Source organism: Emydura macquarii, unplaced genomic scaffold (assembly GCF_026122565.2).
Source record: "Emydura macquarii macquarii isolate MOO-44397 ecotype Brisbane River unplaced genomic scaffold, CSIRO-AGI_Emac_v2 contig_3348, whole genome shotgun sequence".
NCBI classification, from domain to species: domain Eukaryota; kingdom Metazoa; phylum Chordata; order Testudines; family Chelidae; genus Emydura; species Emydura macquarii.
Window position 1 is genome coordinate 5,968,735 of NW_027133485.1, and position 20,915 is coordinate 5,989,649.

A 20,915-nucleotide genomic window follows, 5' to 3' on the forward strand; every position below is an offset into this window, starting at 1 on the left:
GGCACCTCCAGAGAACATCCTAACAGAGGAGAGAGTAAGCAGAGAAGTTGGTTCCTCCACGCTGGGAAGGGAGGGGGCACAGAAAATTACAATAGGGTCATAAGAGCAACAAGAGGGAAATCAGTGGGGAAAATCTGCTCAACATCTTAGATGTCTATACACAAATGCAAGGAGTGGGGGGGGAGGGGGGGATCAACAGGCGGAACTGGAAGTATTAGTACATAAGCTAAATTATGACTTAATTGGCACCACAGAGACTTGGTGGGATAAGTCTCATGACTGGAATTTTGGTCTAGAGGAGTATAACTTGTTGAGGAAGGACTGCAGGATAAAGGCCATGTTGCATTTTACATCAGGAATATATACTTGTTCTGAGGTCCAGAAGGAGGTGAGATGCAGACCGGCTGAGAGTCTCTGGCTAAAGATAAAAGGGGTAAACGATAGGAGTGATGTCATGGTAGGGGGCTGTAATAGACCACCAAATCAGGAAGAGCATGAGTCACGGGGCAGCAAACCAAGCCCATTCATTCCAGGAGGATGGCCATACGTCGCCCTGTAGATGGTGAAAATAAAGACAACCCAAGGTAGGCAACTGATTCTGTAGAATTCCTTTAATTTCTGTTAACTGCAAGTCTGTAAAAGGTTCAGGAGAAAGTTGTCATTACAAAACTAACAGCTGTTAGAATCTCTCTTTTGCCCCAGCTATAAAATGCTCCCAGGAGATGCAGTATAATTTAAAATAGAGAATATTGCACAAATAACCAAGAGGTTAATTAACTAAATGAAAGAGTTACAAAGAGAGGCAAGCTTAGTACTTTCTCCCAGCTCCAACCTTGTGGCATGAGCTTCCAGCTGGGAACCAGACCTTTAAATGAGACAGGAGTATGTACAAGAGGGTCCACCCAAAGTGCTGCACTAAGCGCAGACGACATGGATCTCAGATACTTCCAGACAGCTAGCAGTCTCCCGGCTAAGCACCCAGCTAGAGAAACATTCCAACCACATGGGGGGACCTAGTTACAACACAGGTGGCTCCTGACTTGGCTCCATCTTGGTACAGAGAGGACCTAGCTGCATTTTACCTGTGTCCCTAAGATGTACAGGGGACATAGCCTAGGGAAGAGCCAGGCAGTAGCATGGCTCAGACACGTATTGGATCAAGTCTACAATGAAGCCATGCTGTAGCCTGGTCCCCGGACCTGGTGGGGTTTGTGGCACAGACAGGCTCTCAGACAGCGATCTGAATGACACAGCCACCTCCAACCCACCTACATGAGCTGCTGCTGCCATGGGAGAATCTCCCCAAGGGAAAATTGACACTCCAAGGCCCCAGAAGGCTAATGCTGTCTAAAAATGTAGGGAAACGCACAGCCCCAATTAACTGACCCTTAAAGAAGCAGAATTACCTAAAGAAACCATGGATAAAACCAATACCTTGAAGGCCAGAGACAGTGGAGTAGACACTGTCCCTTTAACATAGCTGTGTACTGGTGACATCCACTGGGGAGCAGCATTTTGTGACAGATCAGAAGGACAAAGAGAAGGAAACTCCCCTCCCCCCCAACACAGACATGGACCGAAAGGAGGATCTAGAGCAGACAACAGGGGTGGGAGAAGGAGTTGGAGCCTTGCAGGAGGCTTAGCTGAATAAGAGCACAGACGATTTAGCAACACTTGGAGTGGGTGGGGGGGGTGGGGTGGGGATGACAGGCAGGTCCTGACAAGGAGGTGCGGGGAGGGGGGAAATTTAAGCAGCAAAGTCAGTGGCTTCAGGGACCAGCCCCTGCCCCCAGGTCCCATCTGCTGTACAATATGCTTTCGCCTCCCACTTTGCATAGAACAGCATTGAGTGGTGGGACCTGCTGGCAAAGGCTGATGTTTAAGTGGTGACCACTGAACCTACAGCAGGTCTTTTAAGTGACCACGCTCGGTGGCTGGCACACACAGACAGGGGCAGGTTCTGCCTCAAATATGATCCAAGTCCACCGCCTGCCCAGAAAAACCCATCCAGGAGAAAGCTACAAGCATCAGGATGTTGCCTGAGGAATTAAGGACGACAAGTGAAAGTGCTCATCGCCCAGCAGAGCAGAGCGAGGCAGTGCGGACGGGAGTGTGCGGGAGGGGGAAGTGACTCCCTTCGGCGCCTGGAGAGGGACTGCTGCTCTGACAGCCGGGAGCTTGGGTTTCCAACTGAAAAGCTGCATCAAGGAAGCAGAAGGAAGTGCTGGGATTTCTGTAGCAGCTTCTAAGACAAGAGGCCAGGCCAGGGAAGGGAAGGCTTCAGGAAGAGGCAGGGAGACACGTAATTCCCTCTAGAAAGCCTGGCTTCAGATCAAAGCCTCCAGCCAAATGCATTTCCTCACAGTGGTACGTGTAGCAATACGAAGGGGGCTTCGAGCGCTGCATCTCCAGCCTCTGCTCAGTCCCAGTTCCGGGGTCTTGCTCAGAGCTAGTCTGCCCTGGAGTTTGGAGTAATGTGTGAACAGGAACAATTCGCACTGAAGAGCCTTCTAAATGCTGTATTGTAGGTTACACACACACCAGTAGACAGTCAGCAAACTGGCGTCCTGCTAGTGCAGCTCAATCCTGACAGGTGCCTCTAGTGCCCAGTTCGATCCCAGGGACCCACTCACCCCACCTGACCTGCCCCCTTCCCAGGCCTCAATCTGCTGCAGTCCGTTTCCACCTTGCTGGTCTCTAGGACCTAGTGAGAAGATGCATCCCCCTCCCTAGCACCTCTACGCCTACGAGCGTAACACCCGTTGCTACCTCTTCCAGCATCTGAATGGGTCATGAGTTTGAGCTACCCCTAGGATTTAGCAGGGATGGAACTCCTCCAGCCTGGCACTGAAAACCCCAGCACAGTTACACATAAAAGGAATAGTCGAGCTGTGATTTAATTCACATTGGATGATGGGAATGAGCCTGTGACACACACAGAGGAAGCAATCGCCTTATTCCCAGTTCTCCCACTCTTCATCTTCCAGCTGCAAACAGGAGAGAGATATTTATCAGTCCATGTAGAAAATACACCAGCCACCTGCCTCAGGGTGCTGTTGGTGGCACTGGACACCAAGTCAGCACAAAGCCTGGTAGACACAGAACACACCTTAATTGCTTCAATTTCACTGTTCTGGGAAACGAGTGTTCCGTTCTCAGTAACCTTCCTGTTAGTGTTTAAAGGGTTAATCCTCTCTCTCTCTCTCTCTCTCTCTCTCTAACTAATCCCTGCATGACTTTCGTGGGTAAGAGCCCAGATCCATATCTGGCTCTGCAAGACTGTTGTATTGCTCCCAGGAGCCCAGGGTCAGGATCCCCACTGCTCGAGAGCAAAGAGTGCTGGTTATTCAGCTGCTGTCTGGCTGCCCGGCCCAGCTTCTCCTTGTGAAGGCAAGAAGGTCAGCAACAAAACCCGTGGCTCTCTATAGCACATTGTGTTGTACTGCCTTCCTGTCTGCAGAGAGGACGGGGGTGGTTCTGAAGCCCTGGAATTTCCCCTGTGGCCGACATGCTGGGATCACTTTCCACCCAGCTCTGTGACAGAGGGAGTTGGCAACGACTCCAGGCGGAAAGCTCCCAACGGTGGTACTGTTCACACACAAGTGCAATGAGAAGCCACTGAAGCCAACAATGCATGATGGACTCTGTTCTGGGAGGGACCTCCTACCAAGTTAGCACTGCCATGTACAGCCCTCCATGTCTCTTACCTCTCCGGACACTTCCACTTTCGAGAGCGCCAGCTGCACTTCTTCTTCCGTCATATCCAAATCAAAGTCTTTCTCCCAGTCCTCACTGATATCGGTGCTGGAGCCTGAAACCACACGGCACTGAGGTTAAGCCTGAGGGCTAGCCCTCTAGACGGCAAAGAGCAAATGAAAGCCCTCAAGGATTTGGTGGGCACTGATGATGCACCCATGTTTCTCAAATATTTTACACCAGAGTCACTGGCTTTTTAAAGTGAAGCAGATTTCATCAGCCCACGATCATCCTATTCGTCTCCTGCCAGATCACTGCCCAAGTTTCAGGGGCCCAAGATTTGGGAAGAGAGAAAATGCCCCTCCCCTCCTCTGGCAGCCCTGCTATTCCCCAGCAGGATGTTAGTAAGGGCAGAGCAGGGTGTCAGAGTCCAGGCAAGGTCTCCTGGCTCAGCTGTTCTGAGAGCTGGACAACTGGCTCACACCAAAGAGCATCTGCAAGCACCAAGTGGCACAGAACCCAACTCAATCTAGCCACAACATCAGCAAGACTGAGGTACATCAAGGCCATCTGCCTCCCAGCTCGACGTTCACCGCGGGCCACGAAGGACCTGAGATAGAAGAGCATGACCAACTCTTTGCCAACTCCCAGACAATACCGACCGTGCCCAGGGTCTCCAGACACAGCCTCTTCAGAACACACGCATGCCGAGAATGGGCTCTTGAATTTCTGACCCATCAATGAGATGCCAGCAAGGAGATTACGAGGCAGACGAGAAGTCACGTGAGCAGGAGGGGGAATGACTGCCACACCCTCCCGTAACGTGTCCTGAGCTCACTGCCGGCAGGTGGAGGAGGATAGGGAGTTGGTGTGGGCTGAACCGGACCTGGACATCCGCTGTGTCTGGAACCACTTCTGTTTGCTGGGGGACAAGAGGGAAGGAGAGCTCTGCCCAGCCCCGCTCCTCACCAAACAAGAGGCAAGCTTTAGTCACAGAGAAACTGCAGCAGGTAAAAGGGGGACAAGAACTCCACAGGCAGCCAGTCTTAATGTGAGCGAGCTAACACCCCCCACACACACGCTCTGGACCTAGGAGCAGAGAGGGGTGCTTCCAGCTGACCACGTTACTGGTGGGGGCTCCAAGGCAGGAAGAATTTCACATCATCAGAAGTACCTGACACCATCCTGGCATTCTGCAGTCCAAAGCGTGGCAAGGAGGAGAAGAGGGTGCCCTACCATCTCCTGTTGGGAAACTCAGATTTCTTCTTCATCTAATTTGACTCCCTCCCGCTAGTATAAACTCATTTCGAACATACTAAGCCTCCTTCCCACTCCAGCTGCCTGGCACTTAGAGGCATTTCCAGTGGCACCAGACCCTTTAGGGCCAGGCCAACAGAGACAGGGCCATGCAGGGCAGGGTTTGTACCCTGTATCTACGTCTGACTTGGTGCCAAGACTCTTCCCTTTCTCCCCAAGGTTAATAATTTGATGGTGGAGTCTCACTATCACTAACCCTTGAAGCCCCAGAACCTGCACTCTGGCTTACCAGAGGCCTCAAAGAGATAAGCAGAGTTGAGACTTTTGGAAGGAGACCAACAAACCACGCTGCAGATTGTCAGTATCTTGATTTGCAAAGTTTGCCCCCCCCCAAGCGGTGAAATGGTGTATTACTGATTTTAAATGAGCAGTGACGCAATCCAGCCCACCACCATTCATCAAAAACAAAAAACATTCATCACACTGAAGGGTCAGATCCAGGACACTCTTCTCCCTCCCCGAGCTCTCCAGAGTCACTTCAAAGCCAGAGAATCCACATTCCCCACTTGGTATGTTTTGGACAGTAAGTTGGGAAAGGTTTGTTCAGGACCAAAGCAGAAATCATTTACTTGGCCGGTCTAGAATCTGCTCCCCTACAGGATCTGCCTGTCAGGGGCCTCCATGGGTAGATGGGTGTAGCTCAGATGCTGGCTATGTTAGCAATACACAGCACTCGAACAATCAAAGGCTCCCAATGCGGGATCATCAGACACAGATCACCAGTTCAGCGCACTGCTCTCCAGTTCACAGGCAATTCACCCAGGAGACAGCTCATGGCTCATTTAGGCTGAACCCAGGACACAGAGGAATAAAGTGTGTCCATTATAAATCAGGCACCATTCCCTTGAGAGCTTCATTCCCATGGGGAGGGTCCCTGGTGATGGCTCAGTGCTGACAGCAGCCCTCGGTCCCAGATACCCACCTTTCTTCCCATTGTTGGAGGGAGTAGATTTCCCGCTGTCCGAGTTCAGCTCAAAGACTCGTAAATCTGTCAGCCCATCCTCTTTCAGAGTCTCTACCTGGCCCGTTGGCTTGCTCTCTGCCCGCTCCTTGGGCCCCGCAACACTCAGCTGCTCTGAAGACACCACCAGCTCCTGAGTGGCTGTAGGAGGATGTGCAGACTTTGCTGGCTTTGGCAGGGAGCTCTGCTCTTCGGAAGTGGCTTCCAATAACCTCTGGGAAAGGTCCCTGGCCCCAGACAGCTGCGCTCCAGTCTGTAACTGCGCATCAGGCACAGAGGCAGGGTTTACAATCTGAGTCACAAGGGAAACACTCCCGCTGCTCTCAGACGGGGTCACCTGCGCTGAGGCTGGGACTGCAGCAAGAACAGCCCAGCTTTCCTCTGTGAGCTCCTTTAGGCTGGGGAGGGGACTTCTCTCCGGGGTCAGGGGAGCAGCTGCTGCTGCAGGGACAGGTGGTGTTTGCTTCCCCTCTTCTGGAGATTTCAAATTCACATAAGATGGAGGCGACATCCCCAAAAATTCCTCTGTGGGGAGAGGGTGGAAAAGGATTTTAGCACTTCTGTGTTAAACACAGGCAGAGAGCGAATGCAGGAAGGGGACCTCCCTTCCCAACCACTGGCATCGGGACCTCCAGCCATTGCTGGGAGCAGCACCACAGCCTAGCAAGTCCACCCGTTAACTGCCTGCCCACTCTGGGGTTGGGCCCTGCTAAGCTTCCTGCCAGAGGGCACTTGGTCCAGGCAGCATTCCAGAGCAGCAGGCCCAGCCTGGAGCTAATGCACACAGGAGATCGGCCTCAATGCCCAGCTCCATCCCAAGACTTCCAGTCTGATCCTGGGCATGTCACTTCATCTCTCTGTGCTTCGGCTTCCCTATCTGTAACATGGGGGTGATGCTCGCCCATCCCATAGGGGAGCTGTGAGGATCAACCATTCGGGTTTGGGAGGCACACTGAAACCATGGAGACAGGAGCCACACACAAGTTGTAACCACTGGGCCTTCTCTCCAGCCCTGTTCAGAGCAGGTCTAGACAACACAGCGATGCCGGGAGCATTCACCTCGCCCCTGCTAGGGCTCCCAGCGGCGTTCGCTGCTTTGGGCCACAAAGCTGAATACAGACACAGCCCATGGGGGTATTGCAGCTGCACTGGGGAGCTGGTTAGCAGGAACCACTCCACAGCACCCGTTCTCCTTCCCAAATCCACCCCGGGTCTCAGGAGCTCTCCCTCGGCTTCCCTGCCATCCGACTTACCCTCTTCCTCTTCCCAGCCTGGTTCCTCGCGATGCACGCTCTGCTCTGCCCTCTGCTTCAGAGCTTCCCTCCGAACCTCCTCCTGTGGGGAACATGCAGTAAGGAGCTGCACCTACAGCAGCTCCTCCCAGATCCCAGCCCTGGGTGCAGAGCTTCAACCCCTGCGAGTTCCCACAGCGCCATGTCACTGATGGCAGGGACTTGGGGAAGGGAGCCCAACTCTCTGCTGCTGCTCAGAGGACAGCAACTCTCTCTCTCTGATCGGAGCGTGCATGTTGAGTAACAGCTCCTTACAGAGCTCCTCACCCCACTGCGCCCTGTGCTGGGGGAAAAACCCATCCACTTAACTTCCTTGTCCCTCATCCTGCTGGAGGGAGAAGCCCCGCCCCCAAACCCACCTGCTGCAGGTGATGGACTTTATAGAAGTAGCGCTGCCAGAATTCAGAATGGGAAACAGCCACTGGGACCTGGGACCGTTGGAAGGAAAGAAGAAAGGGAAGGATTCAGTGAGGAGAGCCTGGGGGTCCTGCAGTCTCTGGCCTCGCTTCCCTTGAGGATTCTCTGCCTTCCAGGCGAGGCCTCACACTGCAAACCCATTATCCTTCAGAGGGGCCACTAGTGAGAAGCCCTTCACCTCTGATGGGCCAAGCGCACCCAGCCCTGCTGACTTGGGGAGAACAGCCAGGAAACCCAGGTCTCCCACACTAGGCCACTGCTCCCACCCACATATCCTCACTCTGTGTATCCCAATCCCATCTCCCTGACCAGTAGGACAATACTCCAAATCTTTTATTAGATCACTGGGCACCACCCTGGGCCACTTCACGCAAGGGCTGCCAATCCACCAACATCGGTAACTGCTTGCGCTCCCTGGTCACAACCATCGCCTTGCTCAGAAGTGGAGTGGCTTATACAGTTGTACAGAGAGTAGAACCCAGGCATCCAGAATCACAACTGCCTGCTCTGACCACTAGATAACACTGCTCATTCAACCTACTCAAGCTACTTTGCCACCGGCTCACACAGGCCACACTGCTTATTCCCATCCATCCCAGGGAGTACAAAGTTTCCTACTTGTAACGCCCCTGCCTCCCACATGCTGAAGACTTCAGACAAGCCTGAGCCTGCCCCACCAGGAGAGAGCACAGGACTCAGGCAGCGCCTCACCATCTTGGTGTAGAGAGCCCGGATGGAAGGGCTGGTCATCAACAGCTCGGAGATCTCCCCTTTCTTCTCCTCTAGGTTAAACTGTGAGAGCCAGGATTCAAAGAGCTCAACCGGGCCTGCACGGGGGAAGCAGAGAGACACACAAAATGCAGAGAATTAAGGGGAAACACGCTGTCTGGTGCCACAAGTGCTGCTGGAGTGAAGAGGCCAGGCTAAGACAGCAATGGGCACCACAGAGGTAACAACCTGAGTCTGAAGGAAGGGAGCAGGAAGCACACTTCTCTCGCTAAGCAGCCCAAGGGGCAGACTCCAGGAGAAACATTGGTGGGATCCACAGCCAGCCCCCACTCACAGGTGGCAGGTCACAATGAGGAAGGCAGGGAAACGAGAAGAGCTAGCCCATGACAATGTCCCTTGAAAACCCCACGTCAGTCTGGGTACACAGATATGTGGGGGGTGGGCGGGTTGCATGCATGTCCACCCACTCCCCACTGCCATCTCAGACACACCATTTGCTCTGCCCTGCTCTGCCCACACGTCTACTGGCATCGAGCCTCAGTACTCACTCTTTGGTGAGCTGCTGATGCAAGGTGCTGGATTCCCAGCTCCGAAATCCCAGAACAGGTTAATCAGGCAGCAGCTCTGCAGGCTTCCCACACAGCACACGGCAGGGTGCCTCCGCCACACCTGGGCAAGGGCACCTCAGAGGCTGCGAGGAGAACTCGGTCTCCATGACCTCTCTGCCAACAAAAGGCCCAGGGAGCCGGCTGTGGGGGAGCTTTGTCATGGGGGCACTGGGACCCTGACTGAGACCCACCAACCTCATTAAACGCAGGCTCACTCAATGGCAACCAGATGGCAGCTACTTCCTGTCACCCAGGCTAGATTCAATCCCGCAGAGCCACAAGTGAAAGGCCCTATGGCCACTCAATTCACAGCCACACACATGGACATGTCAACATCTTCCCCTCCAGCCCAGCCCTCGTCTTACCATCCGGTTCATTGCAATAGGTGGCTGGGTCAGACTGCAGAGTGTAGAGACGAGCCTGCAAGAGAACACACAGATGGGAAGGCAGGGCCATTAGCGGGAGGGGCAGCTGCTGAGCCCAGTGATGAAGGCGGGTCTGTCACACACAGCCCTGGTGGGAGCTGAGGCATTTCCCAGCCAGCAGGCAGAGAGAGACGCTAGGCACATACCTTGGTGCTGTCGTACAGTTCCGTAGTACCAGAGGGTGTTGCCATCAGCGTTATGACATCGCAGTCAATGGTCTTATCTGGTGAAGGAGCGAACGTGTCCGAGATGACACCCAGGAAGTCTGCGAGTCCTTTCTTCACCTTCTCAGTCGTACCCGAGGAGCCTTCTGTCTTCTCAAAGAGAAAGACAAGGGAATAGTCTAAATAATGGTGCCTGAACTGGAGGAGAGAGTCCCATGTGGTCTTTTCCAGGTGTGCCCCCCTTTAAATAGAGACAATTCTCCTCTCTTTAAAGGGCACTAGTGGGGTGATTGTGTAGTTCGGGCTGGCCTGTGACAAGGGGTGATGACAATTACTAGCCTGGGTGGTGGTGGGTAGCTAAGCAGGGTGATGGCAGCAGGTAGGCAGGGAACACGTCTGGGCTGTGGGTGGACAGGTAGAAGTGGCTAGTTTGAGGGAGGGAATGGGGAGCTGTGCTGTCATGGTAACAGGGCACAGGTCTCCTCCTTTGGGATCTAGGAAGGGGAACCTATCTCCAGGCTTATCCTGACACCTTGGCAATAAATACTCTGCCTTACCTGGTAGCACAGAGGGGCAGATGGGGAAGCTGATTCCAAGCCCCACAACAGCAAAGAGATGGGGGCCCAGAGAGGGCAGGGGAGAAATTAATTCCATCCAGTCTTCAAGCAGGGAATGTGGATCCACCTGAGGATCCCCATCTCCCTTCCACCCCAAATCACACAGTCCTACTCTCAGCTAAGAGTTCCCCCAGTCCCAAGCAGAGCGAGATCAGCTGCAGGATTCCCCTTGCAACACCTGCCCCTGCTATGTGGAAACCTGGCCTGTGGCTCCAAAAGGCCCAAAAGTCATGAATGGAAAGCAAGAAGCTGGCCCTTCTTGGAGCCACCGCCCACACCTGTCCCACCCCATTCTGACAACTGTGAATGTGGCATGGATATCAAAGGGTCCTGGCAGCTACAGCAAGGAAGTCATGTCATCACGGGCACTTTGCATTGAATTTGAACTGCCTTCCTCAAAGTCCAAGAGCGATGAGAGAGGGTTTTTGAGCTATGTTATAGCTATGCTATAACGGCATCATTCCTGAAAGGATCAGTCTGTGTGCTGCCAGAGCCCCCATCTGACAGCCAGCCGAGCTCTCTCGAACGAGAGCAGGAGGCAGAAACGTGGCTCCTTTTCTTACTTACAACCAGTTTCTCCTTGACCACGCTGGCCGTGGCAGCAATAGTGCATGCTGTATCATGCTGCACCACCTGAGTGAACTCAGTCAGGTCCCGTTTCATGAACTCCAATGCTTCCGTGGACTACAAGACAGAGGGACACACAGCATATTAACCCCGGATTTTCAGACAAGTCCCTCTTCACCCTAGGACTATCTCAGACATCATAAACCCTAGCACATCAGAGCCCTTTAACTCAGCCAATGGCGTATTTTGTATATGGAGATGACCAAGCTCTTGCAGGCATGGCCCTACCGACACCACAAAAATAGTCATGTTTACAACGAATGAGCTGGGAAACACAACTATGCCGAAACCACACTACAACATGTTCCTTCCTTGCCACTGTCGACAGAAAAAGCCTTGTTAGGAAAATCACATTTTAACCCTGGCAGACAATTAGGTGAAAATGTGGTTTCTTAAAATGTGGTCACAGGCAGGACAGCGCACATTCTAACAGTGGTGCTGTAATCACGTTTCACAGCTGCTTAGATGTGGTTGTTACTGGAGTGCTGGCAGGGACTTAACAAAACCTGTCACCAGTGCACAGATCTACAGGGATAACTTTAGACATAGCAAATATTTGTATACATTTTCTTGGCTCCTTTATTATTGTTTCAATCGCCTTTGAATGAAAATTGCAAATATATGGATGAGTCACAAATTGCCTCATTTCAACGTAGTGTAGCTGAATTTCTCTCAGTCTCATGCCTTTGGCAGTTCTAGAGGGCAGTATGCTCTGCGGATTCTTCTCCCCCACTGCTTCCAGGACAAGAGGCCTTTCCAAAGTGCAGATTTAAAACTGCAATCTAGTTCAAGCTTTCAAGTGACTTTTCACAGCTCTCACATCTGAGGACAGGGTTTCTGTTTGGACAAGACTAAGGTAAGACTTTCCAGTTAACATCCAAGTGTAGATGTTAACATAGAAATAAACATTTAACATTTACACAGGACTCCCCTGCCAAAGGATCCCAAAGCTCTCATAATATAAACACAGCCATATCTGGGGCGGACAGCAGTCACTGACTAGTACAATCCATCTCATACAACACTGTTATGAAGGGAAATTTTGGCTAAGGCCCTGGGCCAAAGGCTCCTTTTAGGTCAAGTACCATGAGATAATTCATGTATGTTTGAGAGCAGCCAGGTTCTCTGCTTTCAGGGGCTCAAACCACCATTTCACAGCTTGCTTTATACTAATCACAAGTGCTGGGTAGTTTGCCTCGTGAGGAATAAAGTTCTGCACCGCAATACTGCTGGCCTTACCCCCGAGCTGCACAGTTGCTTAAGGAGTGAATTTTTATAAGGCACCAGAGAGCATGTTGCCTGAATTGCATATAATACCCACATCCTGGTTAATGCCCAGTGTACATCAACCACTGCACTACAATCCATGAGGAGAAAAGGACATTTACAGAGTAACTCAGAAACATCTTGGTGGGAATAGGTGACTTTAAAAAAACCATTTCACAATCAGGAACAATTTTATAGGGAAGAAGATTACACAGCAAAACAGAAAACACCCAAAGAGAGGCTGCTTACTGGGCCTGGCCTGCTCAGGTTACAGAAGAACCCACAAGAAGAGTGAGAAATTCAAGTAAGTGATTGTGTTTTTCTATGGGAAGATGCAAGATTTCCCTTAGCAATACAAGCACCCTCCTACCTTATCTTTGACAGTCTGGTAGCTTTGCTGTAACCAGCTTCTCCACCATCCTCCATCTTCCCTGTTACAGGACAAACATATGAAGCTGAAATTGTGAATTTCACATTATAAACTCACACCAAGGAGTCCATTAAAACATACACACACAATCTAGCAAGAGCAAAAGCTCCAGCCATGGCTTCTTTCTGTTCAAACCTTTTGGGTCTTTCAGAACCTTCCCCTCCCACCCAGCAACCCTCCTTTCACGGGAGGCAGTGGGGACAAAAAAACCTAGCTGGTTTCAAAAGTGAGCTTGATAAATTCATGAGGGGATGGTATTAGGGGTCAGCCAAATGTGGCAATTACCTGATCTTTTGACTACTACTGGTAAATATGCTAATGGCCTGGGATGGGACATTTGATGGGGTGGGTTCTGCATTACTACAGAGAATTCTTTCTTGGGTGTCTGACTGGTGAATCTTGCCCACAAGCCCATGGTTGATTGTCATATTTGGGGTCAGGAAGGAATTTTCCCCCAGGGCAGATTAGCAAAGGCCCTGGGGTTTTTTGCCTTCCTCTGTAGCATGGGGCACGGGTCACCTGCTGATGGATTCTCTGTACCTTGAAGTCTTTAAACCATGATCTGAGGACTTCAATAACTCAGCCATAGGTTAGGGGTCTATTACAGAAGTGGATGGGTGAGATTCTGTGACCTGCATTGTGCAGGAGGTCAACTAGACCATCATATTGGTCCCTTCTGACCTCAGAGTCTATGAGGTTTAGAATCAAAAGGGTTGCAATTAAATGCAAACAATTCCTTCAGCATTTCCAACCCAAACCTTGCAGCCCTGGGCTCTGACATGATACCCACACTGTGAACCTGGCCCTCTCTGTTAACTTGCGAGTAAACCCAACCCCAAAGGGAAGCAGGGGAATTAGAGGGGGAGTCAGTAACAGTGAGGAGGTTGGGTTTGGGTGGTTTTTAAACTATAGGATTTTAACCAGGCCATGCCTCTAAATCTTTCCTGTTCTCAACCCAGTGAAACAACCCCCAGCACAAGCCATACTCTCCATCTCTCCCAGCATTTCTGCCGCCCCCTACACTCCTTCCCCCTACAGTCAAATTCCCTCCCACCCCCACCCCTTCTGCACCCCACAACCCCCACCGAGCCAACTCCCTTCTGCCCCCGCCCAGCCAGCTCCTCCCCACCCCTTCTGCCCCCGCCCCCACCCCGCCAACTCCCCTCCCCCCCTTCTGTCCCCACTCCGCCAGCTCCCTTCCCACCCCCACCCCTTCTGCCCACACCCAGTCAGTTCCCCTCCCACCCCTTCTGCTCCCGCCCCCAACCCGCCAGCACGGTCCCACTGTCCCGCTCCCCCGGACACACAGACAAATCCCTCCCCACCCCAGCGCCCCCCCTCAGAGCCCAGCGCCGAGGCACCGCCCCTCCCCCCGCTGCGCGTTACTCTCACCCTTCCGCCATTTTGGACGCCTGACGTCACCAATATTTACTGACCTTTGACGCCAGAAGCCCCGCCTCCCGGGCGGGCTATTTTTAGCCACCCCGCGCGGAGGGACGACCAATGACGTCATTTCCTCCTTCAGCGGGTGGGGGGGCGGGGCTGCCTGCTCTGCTACAGGGGCTGCCGAGGGTCGAGAGAGCGCGATGGCCGGGCGGGCAGCTTCGCGCACGCTCAAGTCCTTTATTAGCCACCCCCGCGGGAGCTGGAGGGATCCCGGAGCCATGCGACCCCCCCACAGCCTTCCCCGGGAGGTGGGGCCTACCCCGCCGCTGACCTAAGGCGGAGCCTGCCACGCCCTCTGCCCTCACGGGGGCCGCCAGCTGTGGCGGGGGGGGGGGTGCCTCCGTTCACCTCCCCCTGCGGAACGGACCCCCGAGTGCCCAGCCCCCGCCCGCGGGACCCCAGACACCGTCCGCCGCCGGCCCGGGGCGGGGGCAGCTCCCGAGAGCCCGGCCGCGGGGATCGTGGGGCGGTGTGTGCAGCAGAGCGCGGGACAATCCTGCCGAGCCCCGTGGCTGGAGCCCTTCTGCAGACCCCCCCACTTCTGCAGACCCCCCCTCTTTCTGCGCCCTCCCCCCCCCCCGCGCTGATCCGCTGCTGGGGGGTTGCCTGCTGTGTTCTCATCACACACACACACAGACACACACACACACCCCGCAGAGCGGGTCCCCGTGCAGCTGGGCTCACAGTCTCTCCCCTGCCCCGGCCGGTGCGTGTGCTTCGCCCTGTCCGGTTTGTTTAGCAGCGCTGTCCAGTGCCAAACTTAACGGTGCTGTTGGTCTCCATCCTCTGCCCCCCAGCATCTCTCGCTGTCCCTCTTTCCCTTAGCGCTGTGCTGCTCCCTTCCCAAGCCTGTCACTGGAAGCTCCCTGCTTCAGCTGCTCATGCCACTGGCATCACTATGGGCAGTGTGAGGTGCCCATGTCTTTCCTGGTGCCAGCCATGCAACCAGTGCTTGTTGCCTCATAATCATAGGTACATAATCTACGATCCATCACTGGTCCCAGTTTCCCCTTCCGATGTCAATCATTTAATGGTGGGATTAGGCATCCTAATGCTCCGGTATATCAATGATCTTAAATCTAGGATTATACCTTACTGAAGCTGGGCCCAATGACTCAATCTTGTTTTCGGAAAGGTGGAAAACTTGCCTTCCTAAATTTTCCCGGGACCTGTTGTGTACTCTGTTACAGTGAAGATCATTAAAAAAACGCCATGGGGAGGCAATAATTCCTGGCGGCGGGAAGCTGACTTGTCACTGCATCAGCTGGGACTCCCGCTGCGTGGGACTGCTCCCCACCCTCTCCTCTGTGCCCCAGCTGAGTGAGCCTGCCATCCCTCCCAGCAGTGAGCGGTAGGAGCCCAGCGAGGGGACTTTCCTTACAGCAGCGAGCTGCCGAAATCAACAAGGCATCCAGCAGCCTGAGCTTCCCCACAGGGGCTGCTTGCCAAAGCTGGTTAGGCAGTGGGTGGAGATAATAAGCGCTGTTTCCACCGCAGAGCATTCTACCCCCTCTCTTTGCTGCGGGCAGACCTCATGTCCCGTCTTCCCCCAGGGAGAGACTTCAATGGCCCTGCTTCTGTGTCAGCCAGAGCACAGCTGTGGTTCTAATAATTAGCTCAGGAGCACAGCCTTGAGTGAAAACGCCATGGAAAAAAACCACCCCTTACAGTGAGGCTGTGATGAAGACAAAATGTTTGCTTCACAGGATGCTCCTGTTCAGTGCGTCCTCATTGGGAAGTGCCGCGTGCAGGAGTTGTGGGTGTTCACGGTCTGAGGATCTGGCTTTCGGTTTGAGCTTCCTAGCACATTTTTGCATCACTTGGGATCTTGGGCTAGGAATGAGAGAGAAGAAGGAGACACAGATCATGCTTCTTAAACATTTCTATTGTGATTGGGCTCAGACTAATTTAGCTGTGGCCTACTGACTGTTCTCCGATTGCTTGGGTGTTGTGCCCAATGGAAATGGCTCCATGGTCATTGCGGCTAGAAAGCCCCATTGCTGTGCTCTCATCACTTGGGCACAATTGTTCACTGCCGTCTCACGTACATACTTTGTTGAGTTCAGCTGCAGTAGCTTGCAAGGGTTGGGAAAAAGTCTTTTAACTGTCTGCCCCAAGATGGGACCACCTAAGAGTCAACACAAAATGAAAGAAGTATGGTCTGATTGTGCTAGGAAAAAAACCCTCCTTGGCAAAATATGAAGGGATGTATCTTGCCCATCCCTCACATGTTGTGAAGCAGCACCCCAGGTTTTGTTGAGAAGAGAAAAGGACATTTCAGATAACTCATCATTGTATTCTCTTTTTCACCCACTGTCTGGGCACCAGAAAAGCAGCAGAGGCCCAGGGAATCTACAGAGCAAACTGCAAAATGCCCCTACATACAGCATACAGTCATCCCCGGCTGCTCCTTCATAGATAACAGTTTACACACATGCATTGGCAGTGTCATTAACTCAGTTCTGTGTGCCCATCACAATACGTGGCTGCATTTGCAACTGTCTCACAACGTCACAAATAACAGACCAAATCTAAGAAAAGTCAGTTGAGGAAAAAAATTCCTTCCTCCCCCCAACTTGCAAAAGAACTCAACTGAACCAGGGCAGGCCTGAGGTAAACAGGTAAGTCTTGCAACATACCCTGAGGTCAGCAAATTGGCTCTGTCAAACCAATGGAGGAAATGGATTCCAGGGCCACGGCCACCCTCACCCCACTGAGAAAGCCCTCCCTCCAGCACCCCCAAGGAATTCAGACCCTGGGGAGTGCTAGTAATATGTCAAGTGGTGGGATGATGCATAAGGAGTGAGGCTGTCCTGTGCTGGTAACAGAGGAGAACATGCTCATGTTTCTGTGCTCCCTCTCTGTCTATATCCACACACAAACACACCCCCACTCCAGAGGGAATGCCTTGTGCAGAACACAGGAGACAGGCTTGGCTGTTAAATGGCCAATGAATTCACGCCATCTGCTTCAGATTACTAGCTGAGTGACAGCTTCGCATGGGTCAGTGACTCTCATTATCCCAACAAGAGACTGCCATGTGCCTGCATGTCAGGAATTGTGCTTAATTTTTACACTGCTGATTAACCAGGGATTTCATCCTCTGCCCATCTGGGTGAACTTAGGGGGGGTGGGGACTAGTTCACTGGACATTTGGGGAAATGTTGAATGCTGGATCACTCAACATTTAGAGTTTCAAAAAGACCGTGTGGTGCCAATGGATGCTGGAAAGTTCCCAGGGGCTGTGTTTCTTATCATGCAAGTTATTAAATCATCCGTGCTACAGTCTCCCCACATTCATATCCCACAGCTGCTGAGGGCTGAGTGTTCATTTTACCGTAAAAATTAACTGAGCATGTTTAACCCAGAACCTTGCTATGCTTGGGCATCGTGTCTCCTTGTTTTTCTTCTCACATGGGATGATTCTGGAAAGGTGACTAGGAGATGCAGAGGGACCAGGTGACATCTGAATTGCTGAGTCCACAGAGGGGCCTTTAGGCCATCCCTCCCAGCTGCCACCCTTGGCTTTTGCTTTTCAGGCTCACTCACTTGATTTATTAAAGAGCCATGGTTTACAAAAGGAGGCAGGCGTCCCTGTGCACACCATCAAACCCAGTCCATAAATTTCTCTTTTAACAGCTTTTGTTCCGGAGACATCAGTCCCTCGGCTGGGGTAGGGCTCGTTAGTAAAAATTAAGCCTTTCTGGAAACAGTTGTTGCTTGTATGATGCACGAGCCCTGCAAATAACCATTGACCCCAGTCCATTGTTAGCTGGTTTTTCTCTTTCCTTCCCACCCCCAACCATTGCTTTGAAGCAGAAGTTTCCATCATCAGCGCATGAAGTTTGGTCTGTTCTCTATACCAGTATTCCAGCACCAGCTATATTCCAGCACCAGCTAGATTTTTTCCAGGCAAATGAGGTCCTAAGATTGAGGATATGGCAGTAACCTGAAGAATCTGAAGTAAAGATAAAATCAATAGTAATTAAAAAACATACTTCATTTTATTTTATTTTTGCCATTGCTTCTATATCTTGGCCAAGGTAGAAGAAACCCCAGAGGCTCTCTGGGGCTGGGACTGCTTTTATTCTTGTGTCCTGTACATCACCGAACATATTATTGGCACTCAAATAACTGATAATCTATCTCGGGGTTTGGGTGGCTGCCTGGCTTGGGGGCTAGATAATTGGCTATAGAGTCATTCCTTCTCCTAGGATGCTGGTTTGAAGACACTATTAGCAAGTGGGAGAACTATTATCAACTCTAAAGGCATTGGAAATGGCTGCAAAACAACAAGAAAATAAGGAGTTAAATAATATTATATATATTTGCCAGGAGTGATTTGAACACTAATATAACTCCACCCAGACACCTAAGCATTTCCAAAAATGTGTTAAATTAGAAAAAAAAACCCATTCAAATTCAGCCTTAAATTTCACCAGACATCTCCCTTTTCTGTACTCCATGGAGACCTCCTTCCCACACGGCATTGTACAGTAGTGTTCCAAAACACTAGTGTAAAGTGTGGTGATTTCGATCATTAGTGTAGAATACAGCAGTATTTTAAAATTGCCATCTCTTCAATGATATATGAAAGGAGACAGTAAGTGGGAAAAGGCCTTATGGCCATCTTATGATGCTTTTAGATCTCATGCTATGCAGAGCTGGGCTAGGTAAGTATTATTCTGTTTAGTATAGTAGTATGTAATAGTGAGGACTAGCTAGTTCTGCAGGATTTGGTGTAGGTGATTCAAAAGGAAGCATTGTTTCTTTTGAGGTATTATTAAACCAATGGTCCAGAACAGCATCAAGGGCACTGCTGGAGGGACTGTCTTTCAGATGAGATTTAAAACTACCGTCTTGGAATCCCGTTCTGAAAGAGTAGGAGTCTTTAATCCCAGTATCCTGGTCAAATTCCAGATCAAGCAATTACTGCCTGCTTCCCTAATCCCCCTGTAACTTCACATAGTTATCACCTGCACTTCTTGCTTTAATTTGTCATGCAGAGCTCCTGTGCAGTGTTAAACACCTGCCTTGTTCTACCCCAGAGCTGGCTGAAGTTCACAAGTGGGTGTAATGTGTATGTAGTTTGTAACATGGTTTGGGAATCTTCAGGATGAAAGGTGCTATAGAAATAGAACATGATTCTATGATGCATGGCTAGTGGTTAGAATTGAATCATCAGGGTGTTTTGTGAGCATTTCAGGAAACAATGAGAGGGTCACAAAGTGAAGCCGAGCAGATCTCAATGAGATACTGTATGATGTAGTTCTAAGGGCCTCTTCCGCAGAATGTATTTAGACTGCAAAGCCATTTTATAAAGAAAATAGCTATAGTGTGAAGGAAAGTATTTTGTTAACAGGGTTTGTGATTACTGAACCCTTTCTTCTCCGATTCCTAAGAAGCTTGAATGCATTTTCAGGAGGCAGCTTATATTGACCCCTTTGATTGATAGAAGAGCCATAAATCTACAGTGCCTCACAAACAATGAAACACCTCCAGGTTGACTGTGAGGGAAATCTCTCCAGATCTGTAGCTGAGTATTTGTATCTAAGGGAAAGGGCTTCAGATTTATACCACTCCTAAAATTCCCTTGGTTACAGTACCCTGAGTTTGGGCTATGGATTCAGAAGCCTTAGCTATCCTAGAAATGTTTGCTGGCATAGCTATATCGGTGTAGCTATATTGCCAGCCAAACACACCTAGTACAGACACAGTTTATGCAAGCATATGCTTCTGCTGGCATAGTTCATACCAGTAGCCTACGAGACATAAGCTCTGCCAAAAGCACTTTGATGCTGGTATGAGGGCATCTACACTACGCTGGCACAGCTATATGAGGAGGGGGGAGTGTTAAAATCACACTCCTAACTGACATGGTTATGGCTGGTATAAGTCTTACATGCTGACCAGCCCCTAATGTGTTTCCAGCATGGCTGTTAGCTGAAATCCTAGAAGTTGTGATCTGAAAACTTCTTCAGGACATTTTAGGTGTGTTGTAAAAGTCCAAGTATATCACTACTTCCCCCCACCAAAGTTTCTGATAATTAAACAAATATTTACTGTTTAAATGCCCGTAGCCAGAAGGCACAAATCACATCATGGATTCTGTCTGTCTATCTAGGTACTATATGGGCCCCATCAGCCCCCAGCTGACCACCTGTCCTGACACCATAAGAGTTTGGATACTAAGTCTGAGCCCCAAGATATCTACTGCCCCAGTGCCATACCCTGGGACCTAGCCCTGACTGTGTCGCCATATGACATAGCATTACAGAACAGAGCCCTCCATGCATGACATACATGTATACAGTGTTAGCACATCAAAGGATTTGACCTGCAAGATAAGCATCAGGAAACAAGAAGAGGTTGAAAGATTGTGGGAGTTACCTTAATGTCCAAGAAACAGTCTACATTTCTTAGCAAGCCTGTGAGCCGAAAAATACCCAGGGTAGCTCCCATTTTCTGTGAAGTTTCCTAATCCTGAAATAATTTGAGTTTTGTCTGAGTGCTTGAAAAAAAAAAGGCACCTAAGAATGGAAACATTTCCTAGCAGGGAATCTCTCTGCCTTTGCATGGTTTATTTACAATGCAATATAAATAATTGTTATAAGCAAGTAGTAATTGCTTGGATATCCGTCAGATTCATTTGCCATTTATTTGATTTTAGGTTTATTTTAACAGCCATTATAAGCAATCATGTGGTTAAAGCGTGTAGTGGAAGCTTCAGGACTGTGTATAGTTTAAATGAAATCGAATTGGTTTCACTTTCTTCCAAACCATTTCGCTCTTTTTCTCTCCTATCCCTCCCCCCCCCCCCCCCCATTCCTCTCTCTCTCATTGAAACATTTTCTCTACGTTCTCCCTGGTCAAATGAACTCTCAGGAACTTTTAAAGCAGGAGACCGGTTTGCAAAAATC

At 50.8% G+C, this 20,915-nt stretch overlaps 1 protein-coding gene across 5 annotated transcripts; it reads right to left on the reverse strand.

The window, feature by feature from the left end:
• Positions 1 to 701: 701 nt before the first annotated feature.
• Positions 702 to 13,994, reverse strand: BSDC1 (BSD domain containing 1). Of its 5 annotated transcripts, none has more exons than XM_067533716.1 (11): positions 13,942 to 13,994; positions 12,490 to 12,550; positions 10,794 to 10,910; positions 9,592 to 9,759; positions 9,386 to 9,440; positions 8,395 to 8,510; positions 7,626 to 7,694; positions 7,228 to 7,309; positions 5,936 to 6,499; positions 3,708 to 3,811; positions 702 to 2,987 (listed from the first exon to the last, which is right to left on the reverse strand). In XM_067533716.1, exons 1-11 carry the CDS (start codon positions 13,950 to 13,952, stop codon positions 2,955 to 2,957), a joined length of 1,380 nt encoding a protein of 459 aa, XP_067389817.1. In that variant the 5' UTR covers positions 13,953 to 13,994; the 3' UTR covers positions 702 to 2,954. The 5 variants fall into 5 exon arrangements, with proteins under 5 accessions (XP_067389817.1, XP_067389816.1, XP_067389814.1 ...); XM_067533715.1 differs by having other exon boundaries at positions 9,592 to 9,762; XM_067533713.1 differs by lacking the exon at positions 13,942 to 13,994 and adding an exon at positions 13,090 to 13,305 and having other exon boundaries at positions 9,592 to 9,762.
• Positions 13,995 to 20,915: the final 6,921 nt, after the last annotated feature.